The sequence below is a fragment of the Metopolophium dirhodum genome, chromosome 1 (genome assembly GCF_019925205.1).
Source record: "Metopolophium dirhodum isolate CAU chromosome 1, ASM1992520v1, whole genome shotgun sequence".
NCBI lineage: Eukaryota > Metazoa > Arthropoda > Insecta > Hemiptera > Aphididae > Metopolophium > Metopolophium dirhodum.
Window position 1 is genome coordinate 62,459,075 of NC_083560.1, and position 23,595 is coordinate 62,482,669.

General features: G+C 28.4%; 1 protein-coding gene across 1 annotated transcript; it reads left to right on the forward strand.

The window, feature by feature from the left end:
• The first annotated feature begins 456 nt into the window (after nucleotides 1–456).
• On the forward strand, nucleotides 457–23,082 carry LOC132936360 (mitochondrial ornithine transporter 1-like). Its single transcript, XM_061003079.1, has 2 exons — nucleotides 457–1,220; nucleotides 21,606–23,082. Exons 1-2 carry the CDS (start codon nucleotides 711–713, stop codon nucleotides 22,020–22,022), a joined length of 927 nt encoding a protein of 308 aa, XP_060859062.1. The 5' UTR covers nucleotides 457–710; the 3' UTR covers nucleotides 22,023–23,082.
• Nucleotides 23,083–23,595: the final 513 nt, after the last annotated feature.

A 23,595-nucleotide genomic window follows, 5' to 3' on the forward strand; every position in this document is an offset into this window, starting at 1 on the left:
TAAATATGATTGTCTTAGAGACTAGGGCACCAATGATGGTCAACACACCAATAATTAATTGTCATCAACGTGAAAGGATACCTACTCAATATTATCTTGCAATTTCGGCAGCCCAATATTTATTTGTTTTTAGTCTTTTAGTAACAGCTGTGTTCAACGCGTGATTCTACTTTGTGCTGAGATCGAAATCAAAATATATGATTTACATTTGTACGCTTCGACGATGTATTTGTGGCACTACCTATACTTTATGTAGTTATACGTCGCAGTTGGTAGAATAGTATAAATAATAATATTTATTATGACAACAACAACAATGGAATTAATCTGGTGTCGAGAGGTCGGATCGCCGTTATCTAATCTCCGACCCTCATGTGTGGTTTATGTGAATGAGGAATATAACAGTTGAAAAAAAAAATCTTAAAAATAACAATATATTTACAAGCGTATCGGGGCAATCCTCATATGTCAACGGCGAAAGCTCGACGCGCGACGTTCCAACATTAACATCGTGTGCACAATATTATTATAATATAATATCAAAAATCGAGTCGTTACAGTAATAATATTATTTTCTCCGATAGAACTGACGAGCCAAAGTCCGAGCGAAGCCCACAAACCTAAATAATTCTTAACTGACCAGTGTTTATAGAGGCGATCACCGCAATAAACATCGTAAGCGCCATCGACCCGCAGCGACCTGTCCCGACATGAGCCCTGGCGGCGACGCGATGGCGGCGGACGCGATCACTGTAGGCGGTGGCGCCGGCAGCAGCCTGTCCGACCTGTTTGCCGGTTCACTGGCCGGCGTGGCCGTTGTGCTGGTCGGCCAGCCACTGGATACCGTCAAGACCAAGCTGCAGACGTTTCGCGGCCTTTACTCCGGGCCCGCGCACTGTCTGGCGCACACATACCGGAAGTCCGGTCTGCGTGGCCTGTACGCCGGTTCTTCACCGGCCATGGTGGCCGGTGTGGCCGAGAACTCGGTGCTGTTCGCGTGCTACGGCCTGTGCCAGCGCGCGGTGGCCGCGGTCACCGGGGCCCGGGACGCCAAGCAGATGGACGCGCTCAGCAACGCGGTGGCCGGATGCGCGGCGTCCGTGTTCTCATCCGTGGTCCTGTGCCCTGCCGAACTGGTCAAGATCAAGCTTCAAGCTGGTCGTGAGCTGGCCGAATCCCGCGGTCAGCGGTTCCAAGGTTCCGTGTACCGCGTCACCAAGGTAATACATTAGTATATACGAATTTGATTTTATTCGCTTGATCGGACGAGCCCGATGGAAATTAATTTGTGTCAGCCACGTGTCTCTGATTTTTCAAATTTTACACCTATTCATTTGCCCGAAGGCCACGAAGACCGTAATGTAATCGCTGATAAGTTTGGTGGGTGCCAGACTGCGTCCGTGTCTTTACTTGAAATTGGTTTTTAGAAATATAAAAAAAAAAATCAAAACCATAAATTATTGAAATTAAATCTTCTTATCAAATAGTAAATACCTAAGTAAAATTAGATTGCTGAATAGGAAAAAGGTAAGTACATTAATTGAAGACAATATCAAAATATTCGAAAAACAGACAACTGATTTCATGAAGATGTAATTTAAGAATCAATTTAAAACAAATGTATGATGTAAATATTTAATCTCCCTATTATATAAAAATAAGTTTTGTACATTTTATTATGAAATATTTTAAATGGAGGTTTATCGATTCCATATACATTGTAAATAGGTGTACATGGCAAAAAAATAATAACGTTTAATAATAGAATATACAGTGTGAAAATGTATATTATTATAAATAAAACAATATACTATAGTACAATATAAACAAAATAAAATAATACAATTGAAATACTATAATAAATAGTAGATAATAAAGGTTGTTATTCATTTTATACAATCAAATAACATAAAGATTTTCTTTAAATAGTGCTATTTTTTTACGCTATTTTAATAAAGTAAATTTATCATTTTTTTTTATAAATAACCCTCGATAAATGTATGTTATAATTATTTTTTTTCCTATTAATAATGTTTGTTTATGCTGTTTTTATTTGTTTCCAATCCCCTAATAATATGTATGTTACAAGTAGATTATAAGCATACAGATTATACCTTTATTATAGACGCATTCAGAACATTATCGCGATATATTTTTAAGACGCACTCGGAAGCTCCATGACAAAATAATAATTAACAAAAAGTTAAGCATAAGTGCGATTTAAAAGTACCTATCGAATAATAAGACGATTAGACATAAAAAGCAGTGAATGATCCTCGTTTGCCAGTGCCAACTATGTTATAGGGTGTGGTTTAACAAATTGTAAGTGGAATTGATAAGAGTTAGGTGATGGAAATACGTGACGGGAATATTAGAAACAGCAAATCTAAAATATAGCTTTGATAACAAAGCAGTTTCATCTGTATGCCCATTTATTGTTTAAGCTAGAAAATATTTATGATTGAACTAATGAGCATCGATTCAAGAAAAAAATTACTTATATTTTCTACAAATAATAATTTTGTATTGGCAGTTTTGTATTTAAAAAATGTTCTCATAATAATTCCAAACTATAAACCATATTTTGAAAATAAAAATATCATGAATTTATCAGAGGCCCTAGAATGGTGTACGATTTGTAGTGCATAATCTGCAGTCTGCACACCCCTTTTCCTGCATCGCTTTAATAATTTATTATTATATAACTGTCCAAAACGTACTACTGGAATTTTTATCGAAATTGAGTTAGACATAATATTATAGTGTAAACATAGCGAGAATGGGTGTCACAAAACAAATTATTATTTTCGGTATAAATCATTATAAAAAAAATAGCAGTTATATCAAAACGTACCTACTATATTTTCCAATGAATTAATCTTTGTAATTTAAAGAATTTAAACATTCTTCAAAACGTGGATACTATTGCCCGTATGATATCATTATCAAAGTTAAAACAAAATTAACTATATTTTCAATGATTTTCGGAAAGGTACTATTTCAACGTTACAGAAAAACGCGCTATTTCTCATATTAATGTTCTGCCAACAATGTTCATTAAGTCAAAACGTACTATTCCCAAATTTTATATTTGTAAATGTGTATTATTTTATTATAAGTAAGTATTATTAATTAAATCATATTTAAAAGTGAGGGGAAAATTACCAACAGTTAAAATAGATAATTTTGATTATTATCTATACTCTATATCTATACTAATATTAGAAAGAGGAAAGATTTGATTGTTTGTTGGGGATAAACTCTGAAACTACTGAACCGATTTCGAAAATACTTTCACCAATACAAAGCCACATTCTTTGTAAGTGTCATAGGCTAATTTAAAAAGGGAATTGATCACCCCCGGTAGGTTCTCAAACAGGAATTTTGAAATGTACAATAGAAATTTTTGTTTATTAATGGTTGCTATAGGTTATATATATTTATATCTATATCTATATCTATACTACTATATAAAATGAAGTAGGTTTTTTTGTTCGGGATAAACTCCGAAACTACTGAACCAATTTGGTTGATTCTTTTTTTGTTGTGTTCGTAATTGTCAGGACAAGGTTCTTATGAAAGAACATTTTAGGAAAATCCACCAGAAAAGTAGAAAATAGGGATGTCAAAAATACAATGGTGGCGCCATCTATCCAGAAAAAAATAAACTAAATAATAAAAAATTTAGTTTATTGTTGCAGATTAAAAGAATAATAGTGTACTATATATTAGTTGCTATTGGTTAATCCGGCATTTTTGTTGATTTGTATTATTATTTTTCGTCAATATATATATATATATTATATATGTATATATAAATGAATGTTTGTGTGTAGATTAGACCTCTGGGAAGAAGATAGATTAATTTAAAAAGGGTTAAATTTGATTTTTGCCTACCTGATAATCTACTGCTGTAAATCAGAATTTTATTCCCGGCAACAGAAAAGTTAAGATAAATGTTGAACACCATACACCGAAACCGAATATTAAATAACGGATTGAACAAAGTTTGAGTCATATAGAGTTGGTACATTTAACTGGCAACGTAGTGCACGGGATCAGCTATTTTTGATAAAAATATATTTATCATTAATACCGCTAGAAACATTTCAATACGTTTTCATTAACCATTTTTTATATTTACTTGCTGATCACATTAAACGATAAAATTTGAATAAAAAATTATACATATCATCCTCCGGAGGCAAAATAAACAACCAATCGCGGGCGAAGCTGTGACGGGTCGGCTAGTTAATAATAAACAACTTTTCTAATTTAAATATTAATGATATCAAATCGTGCCTAAACATGGTTATGACTAGTTTATAATCTTCTTAACATAGTATAAAACAAAGTCCCGCTGTCTGTCTGTATGCTTAGATTTTTAAAACTACGCAACGGATTTTGATGCAGTTTTTTTAATTGATAGAGTAATTCAAGAGGAAGGTTTAGATTCACAATTATAGGTCCAACCCGAGGAGGTGGTCAAACAGGAATTTTGAGATTTACGATGAAAATTTTTGTTTATAAGGATTGCTATTGGTTATTGGAGAAATAATTAGTAGGAATTACTTTTTATTATTTTATTGGTTGCCATTGGTTATCGGGCAGATCAGGTACAAGCATGCATCAAATCGAATTTTCGCACATTGCCTACAAAGGTGACTGAGTTGCACTTATAGCCGCTCATCGGACTACTTGATATGCTGTTGCACATTGTCCACGATCTGACATTGTCGGATTGCCTAGCAGGATGTCTGAGTTGCACTCACTGTAACGAGCTACGCCCAAAAAGAGTTGAACAATCACAATTTTTTTAAGAGTTGTCATTTTTTACGGGCAACAAAGTGCGCGGGATCAGCTAGTATATAATTTATAAATTAATGTTTGGTTTTTTGTTTTCTATACTCTCAGAAACTACTGAGTTGTTGTTAATACAAAGAGATTCTAGAAGTGTGTTTATACCCAACTTTTAACCCTTATATGTTGCTATAAAGCAGTTATCAAAAATTAAAAACTTATTTTTGAAAATAGTACATTTTGGAAAATGACAACCATAATTTTTCCACAACGTAATATTATGTTGAACAATTTATTCAAAATGTGCTATTGGTTGGAAATTGTGCGATGTGGCCTAACTTTATCTTTAAAATCGTAGATTTGTTAACTTTATCAAAATTATATTAACTATTAGCTTTGTAGGAAATCTTAAAATATTGTACTGAATTTATTGATTGTTCATTATTACATGTACAGCATTCAAGACTTTTAATTATAAAAAATCACCCATACTGAAAAAAATGAAATATGCCAATAGTACGTTTTGGATTTTCACAATTTCACCCCTCATTAATAGACCCTATACTGTATGTAAAGTATTACCTATACTATTTATAATGACTTAAATCTAATTTTGTTTTATTATATTTATTGGTTCCGACTTAAATCTTTAGTTTAGCCAATTAGGTATTAGGTATTCTAATAATTTATGGGATTTTTTTGATTTTTTCAATAATCGCTTGTCGTTTATTTCGGTAAAATTGTTATACTGTTTTATTATTTCGGTGAAAATTTAAATAAAAATATTTTTATTACCTCCCAGTTATTCTGATCGAATGACGGAGAATCGGTGGTATCTAATCGAGAAAATTACCACTTTACTGGTGTGGATCAGAGAATAGTTGATATCGTATAATAATCGTGATCAGGTGTGGTAACTTTGGTCGCTGAAGGGACGGTTCTCACTTGGATTTTATGAGCTCCTCTCCCGGTCGACATGATATTTGAATTACAGTAGGTGGTTATTGAGTGATGTTAGACGATATTGTAAACCGCCTAAATTTATTTATGAAACTATCTGACTGAAAATAAGTATGACTCGCCCGATATTCTTAAAAAGATGAATTATTCCCGTGGGGTCATTGTTTAAAAAAAAGGTCTACAACATTTAAGTTTTGGCTTATATCAAGTTGACTGCTTCCTGAATGCCAATCATCACGGTATTTTAGCAGCAAGTGAGCTGAACTACATCGTTCACATAAAATTGTTTGCAGCCGAACAACCACTACCTATTGGATTGAGAAAAAGCACAATAGTCACTTCAGGCATTTTATTCTGAGTATATAAAATACACTTATTATGAATTGGAATAGAACTGTGCACCACTCGAATTGGAAACCCGATTTAGTTGCTACTATAAATGCTTTGTGAGTATATCGAAAAATGTATCAATGTGAGCCGAGTTGACTACCTACTTATAAAAACAAGACTGTAGGTCCAGAAAAAAAATTCTGCTCACTATTGATGAACACAACTGATAACAGTATGTTTTATTCAGTAGGTAACAATTAAAAAATATTCATCGGCCAGGTCTGTTATTTGAATAATTTATAATTTATAATTATATATATTTAAATTTAAATTATATTTAATTGCTACCTATAACGTAGTAATCTGTTCAGTTACCTTTTTAATATATTACTGCAAATATACATTTTATAAAAACGTATATTATAATAGACATCGCATTCGTTAAAAATACTTTTGTATACTTCAGTTAGGCAAATTGCGAGGTTTAATACAATTTGTATTTAATTGCAAGAATTTATAACATTTATAAAAATATTTTTTTATGTATTTAAATAATTAAATACATTGAATTAAAATTTAAAACATATTTGTTGAATAAAACTTACTGTTGACTACACGCACTACTGCAGATACTTATAACATCACATTAATTAGAAAATTTGGTATTTAACATTTTAACATATAAACAATAAACTTGTATGATTATTTTTTTATATACATAATAGTTTTGTGTTATTTAATATATATATAGATACCTATAGCAAAACAATTTGTATTCAAAAGAGAAATTCTTTTGAACAGTGATAGGTACCTACATGGCTATATTAAATACAATTTTATTTTTTAGTATTATTAATACATTATAACTCTAAGTAATCATTAATCTACCTAACTCTAAATGTGGGTACATTTAAAATAATAATAAATGGCTAACTAACTATATCCAACTAAAAGGTTATTAATTAATATTACATTTATGTATGTACATTAATTTAAAATAGAATATGAACTATAAGATTGTTTTTTAGTCTGCAGATTTATATTAGGAAAACAAACACACATATTATGTATCATGTTTTAAAATTGTTCATGAATAATATAGTTTTGTGATGATGATAGGAAGAAAACAATTTAACATCTGTCCTAAACCGGAAGTTGTTCTACAGACTTGGCACTGTTGCCACTTAATCTTAAAACCCATATGTTCGAGTAGTTGAAAAAGAAAAAAGTTCATCAGGAAACACTACGAGACAGTGAATTATGATAAGATTTATGACAAGGTTGACTTCTGAGATAAACATAAGAACAATTTTTCAAAAATACCTCTATTCTTTAAATATGTATTATTTTTAATTTAATTTAAAAGATACCCCAAATTAGTGTTTAAAAGATTGATAATGAATTAAAGTATTTATAACGGTTGATGAATTGTTATCGTTATAATCAGTTACTATGTTACACAATAGAATTGAAATGAAGCTTCTCGGTTTTTGTTTTTAACTAATTTAAAAGACCATCGTTGTACCAAAAATGTTTTATCGTATATTATGATTTATTGAAATTTATGTATTATAAGTATTAAGTACATATCACATATGATTTAAAAAAATATATAATGCGTTTGAAATCGTATAACGATATGATATTATGATGGTACCACTAAGTAGGTACAAATGTTTTTCTACAGAGTTTGCGTACGGTTTTTATAAAAATAGGTCTTATATTGTTTCAACAAAAACATTTTTAGATCCTATTGCATTATAATCGTGAATAACGGTTCTTCCCCGTTCACTTAAACGTCTACCTAGACATAATGTAATCACCAACCACGAGGAAAACCGTTGTCGTTCGCAAATTGTTGACCATAAAGTTTTAACCAAACACAAAGGATTGTTTTAAGAGATTGTCAGTAGACGGCGACCAAAAATTAATTAGCTTCTAGTCATTTAATTTTCATGATACTTTGAATTTGTCTTAAAATGTGGTATTATTTTGATAGAATTCAAAAAATGTAATTTCGATATTATTAATTTCATAATTGAATGTAGTTAATAAGTAGGTAAAGAATAGTATGGTGATTAGTTTTAAAAAAACATATATTTTTAGTATTAATATTAATCGATCAATTTTAAACTTTTATTATAACTTAAACTCGTAATTTAATAATTTAGGTTGAAAATCTACATTTGTCGTACGATCGATAGCCCACTATTTTTGATGGTAACTTAAAATTGAGTATAACGACTTTATTACAGGTATTATAATTGATTTACTTATTATTGTTCAATCATAAATTTAATGATATTTTTGTTTTTCAATTTCAAATACTAAATTAACGACCAAGATAGAAGATTCCTATTTATAAATTGATTACAGGGACCTATTTTATTTAAGCCACAAAGCTGATAAATTGAATAGCCTAGTTTCACTACATTAATAATGCAATATTGTATTTTTCCATAAAATCAAAATAAATTCACTTTGATATTGTGTAATAAAAATATTCTCAAACAACTTTTAACTTTTAAAATGTCAACACAAAGGTATATTAATATTACTATGTTCAATAATATATTATTATAATACTTACAAAATATGGGCAGTAATAATAGTATTATTATGATTAAAATAAATTAGTATTAAAATATTTATCTTGTAACTATTTTCTTTATTGGTTTTTTATTATTTACAACTCAAATAATGACTTTGGAACAAAATTATTTTCTTATCTCAGGTAGATAGGTAGGTAGTTTAATAACTTATAATATTTTTTTTTTATATAATATTATATAGTTTAAATTGACCCAATAACATAGGTAAGTCTTCAATATTGAAATCACTTTGTATATAAGTACCTATACATGTAATAGTATGTTGGTACTTAAGATTTTACATTTATAATATACCACTTGATAAATCTATTGAATTACTGTTGTAATGCTGTATATTTTGTTGCACCTACAAACATCAGAATAAATATTTGTATTACGACACTATTTTGATTAATGTTAATTTGACAAAGTAAATATTTCTCCAAATGTCTAAGATATTTTTAAAAGATATTATATTATGCTAACATACACAATATATTACAAAGTTTCAGATTTTATTGTTGCTAAGTTCCATCATATTTCCGTGTGTACTCATAGAAATATTTAAAAAAAAAAAATATATTAAACTAAAAACTAATTTCAATTAAATTAATTTACACTAAGTACTCTATACAATCGAATACCATTGTATTAAAAAACAATATGATCAGTTAAATTGTAATATATATTTAAATTAATTATAGCTATGATTATAAAATATAATATTCAAGTACGTTTATGAAGAAAATACGATTTTAATTTTGTATTATAAATTGTAATTTTATAAATAGAGAAAATATTTCATTGAAAAAGAATATGTAGGATGTCCAAATATCCACAACACACTTTTTTACAAAATCCTTATATTTCATAATATGTATGCTTCGCAAGTAAATATGATATAATTATACATATAAATAGGTGCCTAAATTCTTTTTATCTCTATATTACTTTTTTCGTTACTTTATAACTTAATAATAAAGATTGTAAGAACATTTTTTTTATACAATTTATATTAATTAATAAACATTTTAACTGTATCTGCTATGATTACCAAATAAAAACTTATAGTTAAATTTGATCACTGAGTGTGAGGATTAGATATTTTTTATCATCTTATCTCTATCAGTGTATACAATTCAATTACATTAGTATTTTATTTTTTAATTGTTACTGTATCCAACTAAAATTAATTGGAATGTTTTCTAGAATATTAATATTATATCCATTTACTTTCTACCATAGGTACATACTATTATGAGTGGAATAGATTAATATTATAAACATCATACGTATATTATGACCATCGAGTGTATTATCAATACTCAATGGTATGACATATCATACACGCTGCCTAAAACAAGTAATACCTATATAAGCTGTTAAATAGTATAATGGTTTCATAATATTAATTTTGAAAAATATTATTATTAAAATCTACTCAAAAATTAAAAAACTATATGATATTTTATAACTAATTTATTTATTAATTATTTTATTAATATTTAAAATTAAAAATTTAATTCAAATATTTACAACAAACCTAGTTCATTTTTGATGGCAAAGCACAATAAATTATTGGTAGACTTTTTACGAAATAGCGCAAGATATGGTTTTACACCACATTTTAGTGGTGAGATATTCATTCATAAGTTATAACTATTTTTTTTCGTTATGATGGTTATGTTTGTAAGAGTTTTCCCAAGTCTTGTATTTGTGAAAACAAAGGGATTTAAAAGCTAGTATTCAACATATAATTTCACTTCTGGATATTGTTATAAAGGATTATAAAATGTGTAATATAATATTTACTGTGTCTACATAAATAATCTTATTGTGATTTATTTTATTTAGTTCACTTAAACTTTTATAGTTTTCCATGAAACTTCGTTGAATATTTTAGGGCATAGTGTTTATTTTAAACGTTATGTATTTCGAAATAAATTAACGTTTTTCATACTACTTAAACGGGCATAATTGGCTCAGTTTATGAGTTTATTATAAGATTCGTTCCTATTATTTTGTGCAAACACCAGTGGGGCTCATGAATCTCAAATATGTGAGAGCAGTTAAACATTATTTATTTATACAAACTGCAAATATTGTATAGGTATTCGACTTAAGAGGATGCCACACCCGCCGGGTTGTTGTCTTCGCCTTGTGAAGTGCGTAAAATAGCAAATTTACTTTCAGTTTCACGTTTAGTTATCATTAGTCTTAATATAATAGATAATAGAAATATTATTTAACTGTATTAAAGATTACAGTATCATATTTATTATTATATGTATTGTTTTGGAGATTTTTTAGATATTATAATTTTAAAGCAAGTTATAAAGGGTACAATTTGAAAATGCTCGAATTGTACCCAATATTTTAAAAAATAAAAAAATACCTACAACAAAGACAATATTGTTTGGTACCTTTAAGTTTGATGATCACAGTCAATTCCCTCTTATATTAAAACCAACGATACTAAACGTGAACTGCTGAACGTATATATTTTATGACCTATGTTACATATTAACATATTTGTGTAACGGAGACAGTAAATAATGGAGTAATGAGACACATAGTACCTATAAGATTCATCTATTCTGTGATGTAACGTCCTCTTAAAATATTATATTTGATTTAAAGTTGGTATATTCAGCTCCGCCCAAAATCGTTTCTAAAACCTTTTACACAAATATTATACTCACTTTTGTTTTCAAATATATTAAATTATAATATTTCAACAAAATTGTCCCGTATAACTGAGGTCAGCGAAACGGGACGAATGTAACACGCTCATAGCCTCAGCTATGTCAGTATTTTTTTTATGTTATAATAAACATTTTTAGTAAATAGTTTTATATGTATAATGACTTTAGATCCCTAGTCAAAATTAAAAATATTTTTGTAATGCTATAATATTATATTTTGCACAACATTTTCCCCGCACATCGCTGAAAATTATTGTTGGCCAGTATACAATGTCATTGTCTAACGGGCTTTGAGCTCTGATAATTTTAATACACGTAGGTACCCACTATACCCACCTATAATGTCTCACGAAATAATATAATTTAATCCACACTGAGTCTTCCCTGCAATCGCGGCCAGGTCAATTTGACAATGTTTGCCAACAGGCAACAACCCTTTCAGTATAATATAACCCGTAAAATGTACATTAATTAATTCATCAGACACAAATGGGAATTCAGCTTTATGTTTCCGATGGTAACGGATAATCCTCTCGATATTTTGATTATAGATAAGTAATTATTTTCATCCGGCAAACAATAATACAGTGTTATCTTTTGATGTAGGTACCTGGTACCTATCATGTGACTACCATGAACTAAATAACATATAATATTATTATGTAATATTCGAAAGCGACGATAAAAACATTACTCTATATAATATAAAAATGAATCTCAACGTTAAATGATACATTATATAGATTGCACTATATTATTATACCTATGACCATTTTTTATTTTTTTTATCTTTTTTAACAATATTATATTGATTGTAGTGATTCCGCATTCTATACATAGCCAACGATTTCATTTAAAAAAATATAATAAAAATATATGATACACATGTTTACTAGTACAATGAATCGTGCTCAATCTTTTTTTTATTTAAAAAAATCTAATTTAATTTTTGCGTGAGTTCACCTAACGGAAATAACTATAAATTATACTATTAAGATACCTATAGGTGTGATTAATTGCGTATGATTGGCCATCCACAGAAAAATTGGTATTAAAAATACAAGTATGATTTTAAAATAAAAAATGAAAAAAATGAAATTATACGTTCCATAAAAGTATAAAATTAATCAAAAGTCTTAAACATCTGAGTCCTTTAATAGTGATATTACATATAGTTAATAGTTTAATAGTCGATTGAACTTAATATTATGTAGTAGGTAGCATTTAACACAAAATATAATTAAAGATTTAACTATAGCTGGTAGGTATACTGAAATTTGTATAATTAATATTCAGTTTTGTTAAACTATTATGAAACATTGAAACATAAAGGTATTTATTTTTGAAATTAACAAAGTATAATTTGTATATTTAACAAACAGTTTGTTGATTCGACCTGTATAACGTATATACTATAGTAATATAATATATATTGCTATGTTATATGTAAGGGTATTTTAATTTTTGTTTATTAAATTAAGTTCTAAAATTAATACAGTAAACAACTATCTTTTGTCATTAATGAAAATATAAGTAAATTAGCTGTTCAAAGCATACCTAAGTATTTGATAAAAAAAAGTTATTGAACTCGATAAAGTATATTGCATACTTATATAACAGAAATTATTAATAAATAAATAGAACGCCTACTTTTAGGAAGTGCTTAAAACCAGACATTAATTAAAATAAAAATAAAATTGTTAGAACACCTTATACGATTACCTAACTCAGTCAAGACTCTGAGCACAGAATATTGCCAACCATATTTCCCTATTTACGTGATGAAAATGTATACAGTGCAAAGACAAGCATTGAATACACATAATATTTAACAGAATTTAATTTTAAAAAAATCTTAAATACCTCGAACAGTGACGCTAACACGTTATGTCCAGGGTCCTGTACCTACTCCATTCCCCTATTGAGCTGTATTTAAAATGCTTATAAACTATAAAATTATAATTTTTATTCCACAGGTATCAATAGAAATCGTAATAATAATGTTTAACAAAAATGTATAAAAGACATATTATTAAGTATAACACACAAAATAATATATAATGTTATGACTTTCCTCATATTGGTTACACTAGATACCTTGAATATAAATATTTCAGCATGTTAAATGGTCGGAAGCCATTCAAAAACACAATAACAAAAATGGTTTTGAATTGATAATAGTTGATAATATATTTAAAACTAACTAACTACTTAATATCTCCACTCTCCGCCAATTTACTTGCAGTATGATCGGCGAGTCGTTCAGTTATAATCCATGCATAAACGTATATCTATTGGGAACATAAAATTAACTTGGTACATTTTTGCATTTTACAGACTGCGTGAACTTGGAAAATATATATTGTACATAATAATCTAATGTTTTTGATGTAATAAAATGACATTGTCAACTTGTTTGTGCACATTTTTACAATTTTACTTGACAATAATTGAGGAAACCCATTTACTCGAGAATATACCGATACACTAAACAATCTGTTTGCACAAACATACCATGAACCTATCAAAAACATTGCGCAAACGGGTTGCACAAATGTGCCTAATGGCCTTTATGAAAATGTATGCAAACAGTGTGCACCCACCGTAATTTATTCCTATTATTTTCATGATGTATTTTATACTACGCACAGTCTTTTTCTCTAAATAAATTTCGCCCATGACATTCCTACAACATTGTTGTGTTTCAAGTATATAAAATATTTTTAGTATAAAACAAATGCATGTTATAACATGCAGTTTAAAAATAACGATTAGGTTAGATGGTATATGGCTTACATAAAACTAACGTTTAATAATTTTGTAATTTTTAATTTCAAATATTATGTTCAACTCTATAATTTATATGTACCTACGTCATGGTATACACTTATATAAACTTATAAGTTATTACTTATTATGAACAAAGAATAAATTTCATCGAAAACCACCTATATGTTTATATGTTTATTGTAAAATTTTTATATATTAAAATTACCATATTATGCGCATGGTTGGTTTTAATTCTAAAGAGATTATATAAGTAATCTGGTTGGTAAAGACTTTAAATGTTATACAAACTGTTAATATTTTAATAACTTTACAACAGAATAAGGATTTAATAAGTTTTTCACAAATGGCTGTATAATTTTTAGTGAGCCAAATACAGAAGTATTTAGAACTTTTTTTGTCTTATGAATATTTAGTATTTACTAATATTCTTTGTTTGCAAACCTATTAAATATCCCTATGATCAAGTGTATATTTGTCATGGGGCTAGTACGCAAACGTTTTAAATCAATAGTTAGTTTTCTGACATTTTATTTTTATTTTTTTTTCCGCAGAAGTCTGAATTATTATAGAAATTGTATTTTTAAAAATTTATCTTTAATCCTCGTATAACTTCATTATATAATCATTGTAATTTTTGGGCTTAATCAAAGGTACACGAATGAATATTTTACTACTCGACACTCGTATGTGGATTTATAATTACCATAATAGGTTTTTTAATAAGTTTTAACTTTAACTGATTGCGTATTGTAAGTATGATAATTTTATAAGTGAAAAATCAATGAAAAAATGCACTTATAGCAAAGACTATTTAGTTTTTATTGTGAACTTTAGATTAAATAGGGGAATTAAAAATGCATAGTTTAATGTACTGTATATGTGTCTGGGGCACACAGAAACAATAGCCCGACTTGATCCATTTAAGTAATAATAGACTCCAACTGAGAGACAAGTATATACAATCCCCTGGTGATATACTATTGTACATCAAAGGTTTTTGAGATGAATAACTAAACATTCTGACAGTGCAATTGTGCAGCTATCAGATATTTGTATTTAATCATATTAGTTTTGAATCGTTGAACTATACACGAATGTACATTAAATGTTGATGTATTGATTCATATCAAATTCATCATATTATATATTATAATATATTTATAGTGATTTAAACATAAATGTTTAAACGACTTACTTAAGTTAGGTATATGTACGGTAATATTACATAGGTACTGCCTAAACTTTTTAATTAAAATTCTAAAAAGTGCAAAATGAATACGATTTTTCTATGATTCCAGTGCCAGCTATAGTATTTTAAATTAACGGAAGTAGTCCAACAAGCTAATTAAAACATTAATGTAAAACGCCTTTTTAAAAATTCTTATGTATACATTTTTACAAATAATACTAACCGTAATAAATAAATTAAAATAAATACTTTAATTTTTTTATTATGATGTTTGTAAGAGTAATATAATTACATAAGTTTTAAGCGTAAGGCGTTTACAATGTTCTATTTTATCATACAATAATAAAATATAATATTACGAAAAAGAGACTATAAAAATCAAAATACTTTATTGCACCAAAATCATACCGGACAATGGTAATATTATGTACACATGATAATTTTTAGTCAAAACATTCAAGAAATCAATTTTTGTGTGATAATATTAATAATATGTATAAAACAATACATTTATTTTAAAACATAATTTATGAAACTTACCTACCTACTTATTAATAATAAATCATTGTAAAGTATCATTTCTCTATTTTATTCACTTGACATAATATTATCATTGAAATTATAAAAAAAAATGTGACGAATTTATATTAAAAAGTAGGTAGGAAAAACTAAGAATGAAAAAAAAGTCAAAACAAATAACAGAAAAAAGTGGACAGTCAACGGGACTGGGTGTTTGGACGTTAAGCACTCTTCAAGACAGTTGTATTGTGTTTTTAATATAAGTTTGAAACTAATGATAATAATTACATTCAAAAAACTTTTCTAGTACAGCTTGTATTACTAAAGCGATTTTTAAATGTTAAGTGATCACATAAAAGATTTGTGAGTAATATTTTCTGGATTTAAGAAAAATTAATTATATTTAACACATAGGTACAACATTATACTCGTAATATACAAATACAAGAATAAGTATTTTTGTTTAAAATGGAATGTAAAATTTAAAATTTAAAATTTTTACAAAATAAACAATAATGAGTATTAAAATTGATCGTATTTTATTTTTAATATTATCATGTATATACACCGACGTGTAATTTCATTCACGTGTCTACCTATATAAACATAGCATCGTATTATTTTAAATTTAAAAAAAAATACAATTTTAATAAATAATATTTCCACGCTTATTGAATCTATAATATTAAATATCTCTATAAAATGTTATTAACATTGCAGTCAAACAAAAATATAACATAAAAAGTGGGTAAGTGGATGTCGCTCTGTAGTACAGTAGGTTACAAGTAGGTCACTGTAATGGATGGTGTTAAATTTGAATTCAATGATATAATATCGTTGTATAAAAAAAACGATCCTGAGCGAAAACGGTCAGTCAGCCTACGATATTACTAAGTATCTTTGATGATATTTTTGTGAATAAAGTAATTTATATATAACCTATTTACGTGGAACTTTGTTTTAAATTTTCTTAGCTATAAAAGTTGAACATTTTTAAATACAAAATAATTACTAAATTTTAAATTTGATACATTTTGTCAAAATTCGAACTTTAAATGCTTATAAAAAAAAATTGTGCCTATGTATTTTTAATATTTTTCAACTGCTATTGTAACAATATATCAGAAGTCTTGCAATAAGTTTTCACGCTTTTTTACAAAAGAAATACAATATTATTGATATTTAAGAAAAAATTAACTAAAAAAATTGAAAACCGACAATGTCCGTAAACCGCTCAAAAGAGTTAAAATATTTTTTAAATTTTATGGTATATAGAAAACAAAAATATAAACATTCAGTAAAATTTTCATGTATCTACAATTATTTGTTTTTGAATAACAATAAAATAAAAAAAACCGCTACATGAGAAATCCAGTGAATATCCAATATTGTAAAAATATGAGTTTCAAACACTCATAAAAATTTAATTTGATTTGCTTGTGTACATTTTTTTTTTTTTTGATAAAGGTAGACAGACTTTTATTACCTTTTAAAATCTTAGATTATTTAAAAAGAAAATTTTTATGAATTCTCAACTCAAAATAATTTATTAATTTTCGTGATTTTTCCGTATTTTGTCTAGATTTGAACTTGAAATGCTTATAAATAGAAACTGTGGCTAAGGATATTTAATATTTTTCAAATGTCATCGTCAAAATATAGTAGGAACCTTGTATTAAATTTTCAAGCTTTTTTTACCCAACAATTATAGTTTTATTGACATTAATAGAAAAAAATACTAATAAAATTGGAAACAGAAAATGTTCCTAAACAGTTCAAAACAAATCAAAATATTTTGAAAATTTTATCGTTTATAGAAATTTAAACGACCAGTTAAGATTTCATGTATTTACGTTCATTTGTTTTAGAGTTACACCAAAAACCAAAATCGATTTTATTTAAAACCGATTTTGCGTAAAAATTACTGTTTTTCCTTAATTTTTATGTTGGTTTTCCCGCACTTTTGAAAACTATTGGGAATTTAATTTTGACCTCCTCAATGCACCAACAATATTCACTTTCTTATCGAACAAGATACTGAAGATGAAAATTAAAACATTATTTCAACTACTTATCGTGTACAAAGACACAAAAAAAAATTAAAATTAAAAAAACACACATCATTGTAAAATCAATACATTCATTCCACTTAGAATCTAAAGTGAATATGTTTTATTTTATTTATTTGCTCAATTTTAATCAAAATTAATACATTTCAAATTTGCATTCAATAAAATTGTGTGTTTATATAAAAATGTGCGTCTCACTGATGTGCAATATTAAATAATATTACGTTTACATTTTTTTTCTTTAAATCTGATAAAAATGTTTTTTTGAAACGAATTTTGGATTAGAGTTTTTAAATAATATACTTTGAAAATAAAATAAAACGATTATTTTAAACATGTTATTTCTGAATCAATTTACATATTTCTGTTTAACGCCCTTTTTTTATCATATTTGAGTAAATGAGTTTATTCTTTTAAGAAAAATATAATTTTAAGTAATAAATCACATCTATAGTTAAATACATACATTTTTTATGATTAAAATGAAGCATGTCAAAAATGCTAAAAATTATGTTCGAGTAATTATAATGCTGATGAATGGGTAGGTACGTATTACAATGTTACTTTTTATTTAAATAACATGGATAAATTAGTAATTTTTTGTGGACAGCTACTTTGTATACTACTTATGTAGTTACTACCCACCTTGACAAACATTTACTTATTTAATACGCCATATGGATCGAACAAAAATAACGTATGGGTTTATAAGCAAACAAAATCGTTATTAATCGTGAGAACTCAATAATCATTATTTACCGATAGTTATAGCTCTCTTGATTTTCAATCTCGGATAACGTGTATAGAACAAACTATATTCGCAATATTATTTAATTCCCTCTTTCAAAATAATTACGTCAATGACAAGGTCATTCAATTTGTGTGTGTGTGTTTTTTTTTACTGTATTTAGTTACATAACCCACTTAAATCAACACAATATAATATTATAATATTATATAATAATTTATTATAGTAATCAATCTTTTTGAGAAGCCCCGTCTCTCTGCTCTTTGTCTCTTTTTCGAAGGGTTAAAACTTTAAGTCCCCGGTATACGTTCAGCGTTCATAATTTGAAATTATCGAATCCCAGCGGATATAAGTCAAGCCCCGAGGGTAGCTTCTATTGCTAATTTGACCATTCCAGTGAATTTTATTGACCGTAAACAAATTAAGGGGGAGTTTTTGTGTGCTTGCCGTTATTAACATATTAATACCATATTACCAAAGCGTGGGGAAATTAAAGAAGAAAAAAAGTCTATCTACATAGCCACATATAGGTCATTAATTTTCGATAATGACGTGTGTGTTTAAAAGTCGGCTAACTGTAAAATATATTTTTTTTTATTCTAAGCACTGCAGTGTGTTAATATTTTTTTTCGTTTTTCGTATAATTTCTTCGATTATTAGATAGTTTAAATTTCAGCTTTTATTAAAAATTTTACTATGGTAAGGTTATTTTCATGATTTCGACCCTGAAAAAGAGTCTGAACATTCCACGGACACTGCAGCATTCCTCTTATGCATTTTTATAATTTCAGTATTCTGTGAGGATAATAATATAATATTTAATTGTAAGATGAAGTTCACGCGTTTTACACATACCTACATAGATGCCCTTGTTTCGCTATTAATAGTTACCACGTGTCAATCTAGACTCTAGAGCATGGCTGATACTTATATACGATTTATTGTGGCTTTTTCTTTTCTATTTAATTTAGGATCGTACCTACTATTTTTAAATTGTCATCTCGTTTTCATCGAGGGTATAGTGCCGTTTTATTTTTCAGTGGTTTTGCCATTTTACTTTTGATGAAAGTTTAATCAAAAAATGCTTTACACTATGAACATATTTGTCTGTTAAACCTTGAGGTTAATATTAAATATATGAAATACTTTACAAGACTATGCCCTACGAGACAACCTATCAGTAACAAATTTTAATATTTCACAATACTGTCTTTAAAATTAATATTAAATAAAAACTATAAAAATACTATTAACACTATTCATTAAATATCCCAAATCAAGTAAGTGTCCAGCTAACTGCCAAATAGATTACAGAAAAACAATGAAATAGTAGCACAAGACTTAATTAAAGTAAATTATACAACGCAAAAAAATTATTTATGTACAATAAGTATATTATCATAATATAATATTCTAAATTTCAAAACTGAATTTTCGGAAACATCAAAAGACCAACGAGAGGCTATTATTTTTTGTTCGTAAATTATTTACGAATGCGGTGGTCGGTGGATTCATGGGCTAAAGAAGCCATAGCTCATTGCTTCGGAGTTGTTAGCCTCCCCCCCCCCCCATGTATGAAAAATGTCACAGTTATCTATTATTTAGTTTTTAACAAAAAAGGAGTTTTGTATACCCTTAACATATTTTATAATGATAAATATTAAGATATTTATGCATTACATCTTTTTATTTAGAACATTGTTTTATGATAGTAATAAATGTATTTATATGCTAGAAAATAATTTCATAGGTAAAATAATTATTAATAGGCGGGTACCCAGTTTTAATTTCTTATAAAAACGATGATAAATTGTATTTTAACACATCTATTTTTTAAACCGATGTATTATTTATTAAATTTATCTAATATTATTGACTAAAAATATCTTATTAGACGTTTAAACTTAATATTATAAGCGCCTTCATAAAAGATAATATTATGTATATATTACTGTTTTATTGTTTATATTAAATTAAATTATAATAAGCTGTTTTATTCAGTTTCTTTTGAAAATTATAACATTTGTGTAGTTGATAACCTTATTAAATACTATGACTGGTTGTTTAGTTTATTTTTCATTTTGTTATAAGGTTTATAGTACATTATATGTATATGTACATAGTACGTATTGTACCAGGTACCTATTATAGTATCAAAAAAAAAAATTGTTAAAACTGAAAAGTATGAAAACATACTTACATACATAAGTTCACTATTTACAAGCAAAAGTGTTTTTAGTTTTCTAAAGTACCTAAATTTATATAGCTACCTACCATAAAGGATAAACTAGTTAAAGAATTTTCCCAAATGAGTTGTTTTTATTATTTAAATATCTAAATGAAAATTGCTGTATTCAAAATGTAAAAATGTAATTTGTTTTCCTATTTATTTATATTAAAATATTAAACATTCAAATGTGCTTCTTTGTATACTTTATATAGGTGTTGTATATGGCACGTTCAAATCTATCTCATAACTTAGGTTAAGTAAATAATTTAAAACAATTATGAGGTTAGGTTAGTTTAGGTTTGTAGCTTCCTCTAGGCGGGGGAGAAGGTGACGGGCGGTGCGTGGGCGGTCGCGCCCTCTACGAATCCGCCGGAAAAATATTGTTTTAGAATTTTTTAGATTCCGAGAATACAGTACGGTCCAGATAAACATATTCCTGAACAATACGTCCCACTGTCCCTGGCGCATATGGCTTTAAGATTTTGGCAATATATTATTAAGTTTGGATAAATACGTTAAACTAATTTATATTCCAGAATATTGTAAGGATTTCCCTTATTACTAATATGCCCTCCCCCCACCTCAGATATGAATGCATGACGCATTTAATTTTTTAAAAAAAATAATAATATTGTGCCGTTGGAGTTATTTGATTTTCGTGTTTATTTGTATAGGACATCGTGAGGCACCATGGCCTTGGAGGTCTATTTCGTGGACTGGAGATGACAGTGGCCCGGGAGATGCCCAGCTACTTTTGCTTCTTCGGAGTGTACGAGGCGGTCCGGGAGGCGCTGAAACCGGCTGGTCGAACCCGTGCCGACTGCGGCCTGCTGGCCACTACGGTGGCCGGAGCTGCGGGTGGTGTGCTTCTGTGGACGGTCACGTTCCCGGTGGACGTGGTCAAGTCTCGGATACAGCTGGACGACGCGATGCCCACGCGCGGCTGGACCATGTGCATGTTGCACGTATACCGGAACGAAGGCGTGGTCGCACTGTACAGCGGCCTTGCGCCGACGCTCGTCAGGTGCGTTCCGTCGTCCGCCGTGCTGTTCCTCGTCTACGAGTACACCAAAAAGCTGTTCGACACGTAGGTCAGGAGTTCTGGGGTGGCATGGGAGTACGTTCCGGAAAATACCTATCATTGGGAATGGGTTATCGAACTTATCAAACTCTCAAACACCCGGCAAACTTCATGAAATTCGAGTTTAAAGTTCGATTAAAATTAATGTTCGAAACCGAATGCTATTTGAACTCAAACGTTTCAAACAGTTTGAGAAAATTCAAGTTTGATATCGATACTATTATAAAATATATAATAATATCTACCTACCTATTTTTTTGCACATTAAATTGTGTACCAAGAACGTTAATAATTAAAATAGGGTATATTTTTTGTTTAAAATTAAAACGGACTTATGAATTAAATAGTCTAAAGGTTGAAAGTGCAAAATGTTAAATGAATTCAAAAGAAATAAAATGAATTTGAGTTTGAGTTTGATCTTGAACAACGAAAAAAAACGAAATTCAAATTCTAGTTCTAACTTAAAAGCTCGACCCATGCCTACCTATAATACATAATACTAATTATTATTATACTTGAAATGTTGTCCGAATATGGAAGTGCAGTGACGATTCGGGCGGCTTTATGTATTGGTGGATGCGATGAAAATACCTATGGTTATTATTTTCGACGATGATCGATTTTAAGATTTTTTTTCAATACATGGCACTCGTTTATGAGTATGTACCTAACGTTTTATTTCTTAAAAAAACAACATAAAAAAATTACGCCATATTTATCCTTATATATCCTCGTAGATACGGCGTCAATATTTATAATTGTTTTTTTTTTTACATTTTTAGCAATCTAAGATAAAACTCATATTTATTATTACTGTGTAACTTATGTCCATATTATACCTTAGCAGTAGTCAGCTATAGTAGGTAACTAAAGTTAATTCTTGAGATTATAAAAAATAGACCGACATCTAGTTATAGTTTTTTTTTTTGCATGTAAATTTCTTCTATTTATCACAGCTGTATTTTTTAGAAAATGTGTGTTATATAAAAGAAGCCTATACTTTTAAACCTATATTATTATCATAGTAATGTTATCTAATTTGTAATTATAATAATATTGAAATCACATTATTACGGTTTTATGCATTTATATTTGTGGTATCACCCGTATTAGCCAATACGCGGTAAACCAACTATCGCCTTACCCTCGTATTCTCTAGTTAATGACACTCTCTAAAGTCAATTAGAATGGCACTGTTAACTCGTTGAGGTACGATGGTAGGCGCTTGTCAATTCTTAGTTCGTTCCTATCTAGTTGAAATGACTCAAAGATTACATATACCTTGGCACTATTCAGTTTAATAAAACTTCATTGACACATAGTACGTATATCCCGGCGCTGTTCCTATAAAAGGTAAGAACGTAAGAATGACTAAAATAATGTTTAACTCGGGTTTTCAGGTCGGAGACACTTTTATTGTATTAAAAATAAACATAAATAAAACACTTAGCAAATTCAGATCGCCTAGCCCGTACTACGATCGGCGTTTCACACGCACGTCGTAGCTACGTCCTCGCCGAATCACTCAGCGACAACGGGCTCGTGCCTGCGCGTACGGCGGTGTTATATAGAAAATATTATTG